General features: G+C 40.5%; 1 protein-coding gene across 1 annotated transcript; it reads left to right on the plus strand.

Moving 5' to 3' along the window:
- Nucleotides 1-4,172: 4,172 nt before the first annotated feature.
- ctu1 (cytosolic thiouridylase subunit 1 homolog (S. pombe)) lies at nt 4,173-12,172 on the plus strand. The gene is made up of 2 exons (XM_058390278.1): nt 4,173-5,127; nt 11,510-12,172. The coding sequence occupies exons 1-2, from the start codon at nt 4,632-4,634 to the stop codon at nt 12,043-12,045; spliced, it is 1,032 nt and encodes a 343-aa protein (XP_058246261.1). The 5' UTR covers nt 4,173-4,631; the 3' UTR covers nt 12,046-12,172.
- The last annotated feature ends 220 nt before the right edge of the window (nt 12,173-12,392 follow it).

Consider the following 12,392-nt stretch of genomic DNA (forward strand, 5'->3'; position numbering starts at 1 on the left):
TTCCAGCATACAGACCTCTCGTCAGACGCTCTAAACCGGTTCTGAAACAGGTTAAAACCTGGCCAGCAGGAGCCATCTCTGCTCTTCAGGACTGTTTTGAGTGCACTGACTGGGATATGTTTAGGGAGGCTGCAACCAACGGCGACTCTATTGACTTGGAGGAATACACGGCATCAGTGACCAGCTACATCGGGAAATGCATCGATGACGTGACCGTCTCCAAGACCATCACAACACGCTCCAACCAGAAGCCGTGGATGACTGCGAAAGTGCGTGCGCTCCTGAAATCGAGAGACTCTGCCTTCAGATCAGGGGACAGGGCGGCCTTAAAAACAGCAAGGGCCAAACTGTCCCGAGCCATCAGAGAGGCGAAGCGTGCACACGCCCAGAGAATCCACGGCCACTTCCAGAACAGCAGAGACTCCCGGCGCATGTGGCAGGGCATTCAGGCGATCACCAACTACAGGACAACTTCACCTGCCTGTGACAGTGACGCCTCCCTTCCAGATGCGCTGAACGACTTCTACGCTCGGTTTGAGGCACAGAACAACACAACAGCGAGGAAGACCATCCCTCCTCCTAATGACCCAGTGCTTTGTCTCACCACGGCTGACGTGAAGAGAACTCTATACAGAGTTAACCCACGGAAGTCCGCTGGACCAGACAACATTCCTGGCAGAGTTCTCAGGGAGTGTGCGGAGCAGCTAGCAGATGTCTTCACTGACATCTTCAACATCTCGCTGAGCAGCTCCATCATCCCTACGTGCCTCAAGACAACGACCATCGTCCCTGTGCCAAAGAAGTCCACGGTTTCCTGCCTCAATGACTACCGTCCCGTTGCACTCACACCAATCGTGATGAAATGCTTCGAGAGGCTCGTCATGAGGCACATCAAGTCACAGCTACCACCCTTGCTGGACGCCTTGCAGTTTGCGTATCGTCCTAACCGTTCCACGGAAGACGCCATCACCACAACCCTGCATCTGGCCCTCACACACCTGGACTGCAAAGACTCCTACGTTCGAATGCTGTTCATAGATTTCAGTTCAGCATTCAACACAATCATCCCTCAGCAGCTGATTAAGAAGCTGAGTCTCCTGGGCCTGAACACCTCTCTCTGCAACTGGATCCTGGATTTCCTGACTGGGAGACCTCAGTCAGTCCGGATCGGGAGCAGTATCTCCAGCACCACCACACTGAGCACTGGAGCACCTCAAGGCTGTGTGCTCAGTCCATTGCTCTTCACTCTGCTGACTCACGACTGTGCAGCAATGCACAGCTCCAACCACATCGTCAAGTTCGCTGATGACACGACCGTGGTGGGTCTCATCAGCAAGAACGACGAGTCAACATACAGAGAGGAGGTGCAACATCTAACAGCCTGGTGCAGAGCCAACAACCTCTCCCTGAACGTCGACAAGACCAAAGAGATGGTTGTTGACTTCAGGAGAGCACAGTGTGACCACTCTCCGCTGTCCATCAATGGCTCCTCTGTGGAGATCGTCAAGAGCATCAAATTCCTTGGTGTCCATCTGGCGGAGAACTTCACCTGGTCACTCAACACCAGCTCCATCACCAAGAAAGCCCAGCAGCGCCTCTACTTCCTGAGGAGGCTGAGGAAAGCCCATCTCCCTTCCCCCATCCTGACTGTGTTCTACAGAGGGACCATCGAGAGCATCCTGAGCAGCTGCATCACTGCCTGGTTTGGGAACTGCACCGTCTCGGATTGCAAGACCCTTCAGCGGATAGTGAGGACAGCTGAAAAGATCATCAGAGTCTCTCTCCCCTCTATCACAGACATTTACACCGCACGCTGCATCCGCAAAGCCAACAGCATTGTGGCTGACCCCACACACCCCTCACACACACTCTTCACCCTCCTGCCATCTGAAAAGAGGTACCGGAGCATTCGGGCCCTCACAACCAGACTGTGTAACAGTTTCTTTCCTCAAGCCATTAGGCTCCTCAACACCCGGGACTGAACTGTTCTACACTCTCACACACACTCTCACTCAGGACTGAACTGTTCTACACTCTCTCACACACACACACTCTCACTCAGGACTGAACTGTATACTAACTCTCTGTCTCTCTCACACACAGATACACACACACACACACACACTCTCTCTTGACTGTGTGGACACACACACACACACACACACACACATAATTTATACTGTTCATTACTTACTGCACTACCTCTACCTGTCATCTGCTGCTATAGTTATATTTATGTTTATTCTATTTGCACTACCTCAACCGCTGCTGTGTATTTTTGCACAATATTTTTGCACAATACTTTTTTTTTTTTTTACATCATTTCACTTTATCTATTTTATTTCACTTACATTCCAGTACACGTTCTTTTATTTCTTTTCAGCGCTAAGTGTCCTGTGTTCTTTTGTGTTGTCTTTTGTATTTATTGTCTTTTTTGCACTGTCTTGTCTATGCTCTGTTTGCACCTAGCTGCACACTGTGCACTTTACGTGGCTAAGACAAACTTCTGTCCTAGCTCTGTGGTGTTGTTTGTTGTTTTGTATTGAACTTGTTGTTGTATGTTTATGTAGCACCAGGTCCTGGAGAAACGTTGTTTCATTTCACTATGTACTGCGCCAGCTGTATGTGGTTGAAATGACAATAAAAGCTTCTTGAATCTTGAACATGCTGTTCATAGCAACCAAGTAACCACACCCTGCTGGATTAGTATAACAACCACCTAGTTGTCCTAGCACCTATCATAGCAGCATTTTATCATAACCATTAAACATATTTCAGCACTTTAACATTTTTACCTTTTACATATTAGAAACCTTTTAAATTTTTTAGCCTTTTAAACTCTACATGCTAAGCTGCAAAATGTTTTAACATTTTAAAATCAATGACAACAAAACATTGTAATATCATTTTACTCTTTTAGCATGTTGGGCTCTTTCAAACCAACAAAAAAGTTACAAAATTTAGCCTTCAACATTGATTCTGCTTCTTGATTTCTGTAAATCTGTTTTGATTAATTGGAACATGATTTTCTTTTGAAAGCCCTTGTAAAAAATATGGATTTTTAAATTAATTCTGTAAGACTGTTAGAACCTTGTATAGTAATCACAGTTTGACATATTCTGGATTTTGCTTAATCTCACCCTTTTTGTCCAGTCTCCCCATATAGTTTTATAGCTTCTCAACTCTGATCTTTTGTATCGCTTATGCTATGCAGGGAGCCTGGAGCCTATCCCAGGGGACACCCTGAACAGAATGATAGTCCACTGTAGCACATAATCACATATTCACATACCCCCCACACACCCATTAACACATTATAGTCTGCAATGCAATCTGTGGAGTTTTCTGTGCATTTTTTGTCAGAAAATACACAAATTAGTAAATTGTAAGCATGAGATTCCTCCTTTAAACTACAACCATAATTCTTTTCATGAGTTCACAAATGTTATTCACCAAAACACTGGACAAGAATCTTCTTCCATTAATTTGAGCATTGAGCAAGAGTTGTTTCAGACCACGCTCCCTTAACAATGGCCTTGAAAGTATCAGTTACACACTCTATTTACTGTCCCTGGTACCTTAACAATTATTATTCTCATACGAAAATTTCATTACTTAACTGAAAAAACTAAATTCCCAGAATTACAATTAGACCCCTGGAATGGCATCCTTAATTATATTGCTATATATGGAATCGTCCATTTATGCAACTGTTCAGATATTTGATCTTTTTTAAATCGCTTTTTCAAAATATGGCATTCTGTTTTAGGAATGCTTTCTTTGCTGTGTTTGCTTATAAGTGACTATAATAAGGAACAGGAAGGGAGGTATTGTAACATAAGTCATATTTTTCTATTATTTGTAAGTGTCATATCCATAAATGTTTACTGACTTGAAATAAGCCCTATTTTACCTTGTTTATGAACATAATCCACTATATGGAGACTTTGCAATACGCTACCCACACCAGCGATAAATCCTAATTCTGATAAATACTTTCACGTCTATATCAGAAACGAAACATAAAGAAAAAGATTGATATTGTTATGATCGACCGATCACAGACAAATAAACAGATAGACTTCAAGTACGCCTCAATGTACTGTACTCTCATTCGTAGTACACTGAACTCCGGGGCGCTAGAGGGCTGTTCTTTTCATCTGAGCCTTCCAGGTTTAAGACGAAGCAGAAAATACAGCATGAGCATTATCCGGTTAGGTTACGTTAACCTCGACAAATTCGTATATTATTGCACTAATTAAGTAATCGATTACTTATAGCAACCATTGCTTTAATAAAATAACAGTACATAAGCTTGTGTTATTTAACATTCTCAGCTGCTTTGTACCCGATGTTTCTCGTTTTCAGTTTAGGTAAGCCTGCCCTGCTGTGAACGAGCTATTCGTAAAGAAGCAATTATCGTGTATTTTCGCAGACACGAGGCTGTAAGTTACGTGGTAAATATTTTGAGTTACATTTGCTTCCTTAAACCCAAGCGAACACCATTTTATGAGTTGGATAATGAGTTAGCTAGCGATATATAGCAATACATTGTAGTCTATCTCTCGTCTAAAGCGGACTGTTTTGTGGGTTTACTTCTAGTTGTAAGTTTAGCTTCAGGTTTGATCGTTATGCCTATCCAGTGCAGCAGTTGTGCAAAAAACAGGGCGGTGCTCAGGCGACCGAAGACTGGCCATTCGTTATGTAAGCACTGCTTCTTCTGGGCTTTTGAGGAAGAGATTCACCAAACCATCGTTTCAGCTCGGTTGTTTAATCGTGGGGAAACTGTTGGGATCGGCGCATCAGGGGGAAAAGACTCCACTGTACTGGCTTATGTTCTAAAAGTCCTGAATGAGCGCTATGATTACGGCCTCAAGCTGCTTCTGCTCTCCGTGGACGAGGGCATCACCGGATACCGCAACGATTCTCTAGAAACGGTGAGGAGAAACCAACAGCAGTACGATCTGCCTCTCACCATCGTGTCCTATGAAGAGCTCTATGGCTGGACCATGGACGCCATCGTCAAACAAGTGGGCCTGAGGAACAACTGCACTTTTTGCGGCGTGTTTCGGAGGCAGGCGCTTGATCGGGGAGCCATGATGTTGAACGTGGACAAGATATGTACAGGTAGTTTCCACTTGAAAATTGAGGCAGAATACAATTGAGTGCAAATGTTTGCATTCCCAATGAGTTTTGTACCTATATTTTACATATGATCAGAATAAACCTGAAGATAGTAGATGATTACCACAAGTGTGGCTGTAGGATGGAGTGAGTATTATATCTGAGAGGATTCTGATCAAAGGATGTGCAATAAGACTGAAAAAAATATTAATGAAAAGTTATTAATGAAGTTAAAGGTCCTTCAAATACATTAAATATATTGACAGTGATTATATTTGTTATATTCTGGTGGTAATTTGTTTCTTGGTGCTGTGTTTTTGTTATTCCTGTGTAACGTCTTTGAAAAGGAGAATTCCAGTATAGAGGGATTGAAGACAGCAAATGTAGGACTTCAGCTTGTTCAGTGCAACACAGCCATATATAATGCAACCAACTTGGCTTTGCTAATGAGCAACATGGGTGAAATTAGTATGTAAATGGAACCTTTGGAAACCATATCTGTTTCATTTACATTTCTGGCATTTAGCAGACGCCCTTATCCAGAGCGACTTACATTTTCATCTTATTTTTTCATACAACTGAGCATTTGGGGGTTAACGGCCTTGCTCAGGGGCCCAGTAGTTGCAGCTTGGGGGACACAAAAACACAACCTTTCGAGCAGTAGTCCAATGCTTTAACCACTAAGCTACCACTTCCCCATGCAGTGATGGCAGTGGTAGCTCAGTGATTAAAGGCTCTGGGTTACTGAGCTGGAGACTGAGGTTTCAAGCCCCAACACTGCTAAGCTGCCAATCCTGGGCCCCTGTGCAAGGCCCTTAACCCTATCTGCTCCAGGATTTAAGAGGCCACTACCCTCTGATGCAGCAAGATGTATTAGGTAGTCAAATGGTATAGGATATGAATTTAAATAAAATATTTGATTTAAAAGAGTTTGTTTATACACTGATCAAGCATAACTTTATGACCACCTGCCTAATATTGTGCCCTTTTGCTGGCAAAACAGCCCTGACCCATCGAGGCATGGACTCCACTAGATCCCTGAAGGTGTGCTGTGGTATTTGGCACCAAGATGTTAGCAGCATATCCTTTAAGGTCTCTAAGTTGCACCTCAAATTCGTTGTTGTGCTCATCAAACCATATTTGAACCATTTTTGCTTTGTGGCATGGTGTATTATCCTGCTGAAAGAGGCCACAGCCATCAGGGAATACCATTTCCATGAAAGGGTGTATATGGTCTGCAACAATGCTTAGGTAGGTGGTATGTGTCAAAGTAACATCCACATGGATGGCAGGACCCAAGGTTTCCCAGCAGAACATTGCCCAAAGCATGACGCTTGCCTTCTTCCCATAGTGCATCCTGGTGCCAAGTGTTCCCCAGGTAAGTGACGCACACGAAGCCGGCCATACATGTGATGCAAAAGAAAATTTGATTTATTAGACCAGGACACCTTCTTCCATTGCTTAGTGGTCCAGCTGTGCAGCCCCATATGCAACTAACTGCAATGCACCATGTATTCTGACACCTTTCTATCAGAACCAGCATTAAAGTCTTCAGCAATTTAAGCAACAGTGTCTTGTCTGTTGGCTCGGCCCACATGGGCCAGGCTTTGCTTCCCACATGCATCAGTGAGCCTTGGCTGCCCATGACCCTGTTGCTGGTTCATCATTGTTCCTTCCTTGGACAACTTTTGATAAATACTGACCACTGCAGTCCAGGAACACCCCAGAAGAGCTGCAGTTTAGGAGATGCTCTGATCCAGTCATCTAGCCAACACAATTTGGCCCTTTGTCAAACTCGCTCAAATCCTAACGTTTGCCCAACACATCAACATTGAGGACAAAATGTTCACTTACTGCCTAATATATCCCACCCACTAACAGGTGCCATGAATAATCAGTGTCATTCATGTTAGGGCTGAAACAACGAATCGATCAAATCGATAATAAATGATAATGAAAATCGTTGTCAATGAATGACATTATTGATTAGTTGACTGGCACACACCACCATGCATTCATTCATAGCGTTGTTACAGGCATACATGGGAAAAATGGTACAAGCACATTGGATAAAAGTGTGCGACCCAAGTCCTCTAAGGCAAGGGAGCATTTTATGGAATAAAATCACTGTCAAAAATAGTCGTACGTAATTCAAAACATTTGTGTGTAATTTTAAAACTATTGTATATAATTCTGTGTTTTGTCAAAGTTGGATCCCAAAATCTATGGCCACATCAGTTTACAGATACGAGATTTTGTGTGTTTGTTAGAGTACACATCTAAAATGTACGACTATGACAGTTTACAGACACAACGCTTGTTTTCACAACAGCTCTGTTATACGCAGGACATGCGAAATTACGCCCATGAAGTGCGATGTTTTAAACCACTGGCGCCCTGAGAGCTAATCTTTTTTTATTTTTCAAATACAGTAAGGCAATACAAGATCATAAGATCCTTAAGAACCGAGCACCTATCCAAATGAAAATAAACTAAGAAAAAAAGAAAAAGAATTACACAGTAGGGTCTTCTAATAGTTTACATTTCTGCAATAAATTAAACTTCCAGTTTTACATTTTAACAATCTTACAAATTTACAGTATATCCAAAATTCCTTTTGAAAAACAGAATACAATGGCTTTGTTTTAAGGCACTTACATTTATGAATATAAAATTGAAAATGAAAACAATGTTCAGTACAAATTGAGTATGTACATCTTCCATTAATAAACCATAAATTATATCATTTTTAGAAAATTGAGAAAACAGCTTGATTGAAGCTTTAAGCCACTCAAATGTATCAGACCAAAAGGCTCTACTGAATGAACAGTCAAAGAATAAATGTACAGTCGTTTCAATATCAACATCACAAAAGGTACAATTATCTGATCAATATTAAATCTATATCTAAGAAACTCTAAAGATGGATAGATATCATTAAAATTTTTAAAGTGTACTTTCTTGGCTTTGGGGGTATGGGAAAGGAGAGATACATGGTTCTTAATTTAAAAATAGAGTCCTTGGGGAAAATGTTGAGTCACGTTATTTCGACTAGCTTGATTTGGAAATTTATCTTGGGTCAGTAAAGTGCTTATTAATTTATTTGGCAGGCTACACCTAATAAAATCTTGCCCTTTTATTATTAAAGAAGGTAAATGAAGAGCTTGAGTTATATTGGGCACTGTATTACTAACCAACAGTACAAAGGCCTATGGAATACACTTCAATACCCTATTATATTGCTTATAATCACAATGAATATTATATTTTCCACAAAAGGTACTGTGATCCCTGAGAGCTTACCTACTATAGTTAAACTATCTCTGTAATATTACTTCTCTCTGTTATTAGTGATAACTAACCCTTAAACATGTCCGAATTTGAAAAAAAGTGGTGTGTTTATCCGATTCATCGATTAATCGAAACAATAATCGCCTGATTATTCGATTATGAAAAGAAGGGTGACAAGAAAACACTGCCCATGCCATTACACCACCTACACACCACCTTTATGGGGTACATGAATTCATTCTGCTGACACCAAATTCTGACCCTACCATCTGTGTGCCTGTCCAGTATGGGTGCCCACTACAGTCTCAGCTTTCTGTTCTTGGCTGACAAAAGTCAAGCCCAATGTGGTCTTCTGCTGTTGTAGCTTATCTTCCTCAAGGTTTGACATGTTGTGCATTCTGAGATGCTTTTCTGCTCACCATCTGCCTCATCAGCATGGCATTTCTGCAGTCTGCAGAACTGCAACAAACTGGATGTTTTTATATTTATTGCACCATTCTGAGTAAACTCTAGTACTGTGGTGTGTGAGAATTAAAGGAGATCAGCAGTTATCAGATCTATAGCTACACGATTTTATATTGCACAAATGTAGAAAAGTAGATGTAGTGTCTACTTTATTAGAAACTCCCAATTTCAGTCACCATAGTTGTAAAGAGTAATTATCTATTATTGTAAAGAGTAATTATTTATTATTGTAAAGAGTAATTATTTATTCACTCTGTTCTATGACTCATCAGTGTGAAGGGATAAGACCAGAACATATGGAAATGACCTTGGAGTGTCCTAGCAGTGTGCTAACTGGAGCTCTGAAGGCTGCAACAGGTCTTTTTAACACCCAGAAAAACAGAATAGCCAATTGACGTGAAACGAGCAATTTCTGTGGGTGTTCTTTAACTCTCAGATATTAATGGACGCTCTGTCCCCTAGCCCTAATCTCATCTCTCAGAACTCTTTGGAATTAATTAATTCCATTAATTAATCAGAAAATGCCATCTCCTCTTCATCAAAGTCACAAGTATAGACAAAACAAAATGTGTATTAGCCAACAACACATAAGCAATTATAGCTTGCTTATTATAACTTTAACGGTATGTGTTTGCCGAAAGACATAAAACAGTCACAGTGCTTTGGAAAAAGTGAACACTTGGATTTAACAGGTAGTTGATCCTCCTTTGGCAGCAATTACCTCAACCAAGCATTTCCTGTAGCTGTAGATTAGGCCTGCACAATGCTCAGGAGGAATCTGTGACCCCTATTTCTTCACAGAACTTCTTCAGCCGTATTCTTAGGGTGTCTGCTGTGAATAGCTCTCTTGAGATCATTCCACAGCATCTCTGTGGGGTTAAGGTCTGCAGAGGAAAATCTCATGTTCAACTGTTGTCAGCAAAGAACAGAAAGCTGATGCTTCAGTGGGCACAGGCTCACCAACAAATGATTAAACATTTAAAACATTTCCTGCTCGGATAAACCTGGATTTCTGCACACACATAGGGTACGGTCAGAATTTGGTGCAAATAGCATGAATCCATGCAGCCAAGCATGTGCATCCCTTTAGAGCCACAATTTAGTCAGTTTCTAATGTTTGGTAGATTGTGATACCTTCAAACTGCCCTGTGGAGGTTGTTGGCAGTTTCACTGACTCTTGTTTTTTTAATGTCTTGTCTTCATGGATTTTTTCCACAGATTCTGTGGATCTGTTGTTTTCCTTGGCAGACCATGTTTGGTGTGTGTTTCATAACATTCAGAATTGTTGTATTAGTAGTGCCCATTGTTTAGGAACTTCAGTGCATAATATGTGTATAAATTGATATTCCATCTTTTCTGAGCTTGAAAAATGGCTTGCCTTTCTCCTATACATTGTACTCTGATCGTTTAAAAAATGCAGTTTTCAGAGCTGCAGCTTAAGTTGAAAACCCAGAGAATTTCAGAGCTTGTTTAAACAATCATTCTAAAAGGACACACTTGGGTGACAAGAAACACAAATCAGTCACAAAAATTGGGTGGTCTATACAAACTGTGCTATGATCTATGTTGTTTAACACATCTAGAAACAAATAACAGAAAATAAAAGCTGAAAAAAAACATTTCTTCTTTTGATCTCAAACCCAGATGCCTTCAGTCTACAGCAAAGACAGTTGAATTAGTCTTGCTGTTTCAAAATTTCCAAAGGGGACTATATATGAGTACAATTTACCAATGTGTTTTGCATATTTATTTATAATACCGTACTTGCCACTGAATGTAGCATGCATTTATGCCAGTTACCGTGGGCTCACCCCAGCATGATGAAGGGGTGTGTCCATGACCAGCATATGTGAGAAAGAAGTGGAGGCACTGTCTGACAAGCCCTATCTACAACACATGCTCTGGATCCAGAGTCTGTACTAAGTAATCGCTGGCTTAAATTTTCACCAATGTTCAAACCACTTCAAAAAAACTGCAAATACAGGTTATGGTTTTCACCTAAAGAATTTAACTAAAGAATTTCAACTAATAAAACTAATCTTGGATGCCATTCAAAAATATCATTCTTAATCACATTCAGAACTGGAAATGCAACTATTTTGTTTTTTCACTATCAGTAGTGTATTATGATACACTGTTTAACAGTGGTGTAATGATGCACAAAATTAAAATGCGATATATGGTGGTGTCTTTTAATTGCAATTAATTAAAACATTCAACATTATAAAAGTACAGTAATTGAAAATGATTAGTTTACATGATCCTTTAAATATACACTCTAAATAACAATAGTTATATTTTGAATTTAAGAGACATTGTCAGCAGTTCACAAAAAAATGAAGAAAACTAGAAGAAGAAACTACTTTTTCAGAGGTGGGAGTGTGGTCCTCATCAAGTTGAAATGTTTATTTTTATATCTCATATAAAATAAGTGTCATCTTTTGGCAAATTGCCTAATTTATTGTTCGAATATTGATATATAAGAATATTGTTCGATACACAGATTAATAAGAGCTTTAAGTTAAATGCAAATTTTTACACTAAATAGTAGTTATTGGGTTGGTCATGGGTTACTTTTTTTTATACTGAAAATATCATTCATATCAGCTTTCTTCTGTTACATTTTAAGGTCACAACGCAGACGATGTGGCGGAGACAGTGATAATGAATGTGCTGCGAGGTGATATTGCTCGTTTGCATCGCTGCACAGTGATCAGCACAGCCAGTGATGGTGAGGGAGCAATACCGCGCTGCAAACCTCTCAAATATGCCTATGAAAAAGAAATTGTCCTCTATGCATACTTCAAGAAACTTGACTACTTCTCTACTGAGTGTGTTTACTCACCCAATGCTTACCGTGGCCATGCACGCACCTTCATCAAAGACCTTGAGGCAGTCAGGCCTAGTGCCATCATGGACATCATCCACTCAGGTGAGAACCTCTCTGTGAAGGAAGGAGTGAAGATGCCTGTGCAAGGAACATGCTCACGATGTGGTTACATCTCCAGCCAGTCACTCTGCAAGTCCTGTGTGCTGCTGGAGGGCCTAAACCGAGGCTTGCCAAAACTCGGGATAGGCAAACACCACCGGCTGCATGACAAGATCTTGGCCCAGCAGGCTTTAACAGAAAAGGAGCAGAATAAGTTAAAGGCAATTGAATTTTGAAAAGCTGTTTCTACATAAATAATATAGTCAGTGGGTGTGACAAACTGTGTTATTGTTATTAAATTATGGATTTGCAATAATTTGTTGTTGATCTTTCTTTGGTATTCTACAATAAACCAGACTATTGCATTTAACTACTATGGCTTGTGTGTTTATTTGGGAAAAATAGATATTGCAAAAAAACCCTTTTTGGACATTCTTGCTCTTATGAACTGAGGCTACACTTGCATATATATCATAACAAAATATTACATAACAATAAGGTTACTCTGCATGCACCAGTGTGATTTTTTTTTAATAGCTTCTCCCAGAATTGTACCTATAATACTGTCATCATTACTGAAGAA

This window comes from Hemibagrus wyckioides, linkage group LG05, assembly GCF_019097595.1.
Source record: "Hemibagrus wyckioides isolate EC202008001 linkage group LG05, SWU_Hwy_1.0, whole genome shotgun sequence".
Classification (NCBI taxonomy): Eukaryota; Metazoa; Chordata; class Actinopteri; order Siluriformes; family Bagridae; genus Hemibagrus; species Hemibagrus wyckioides.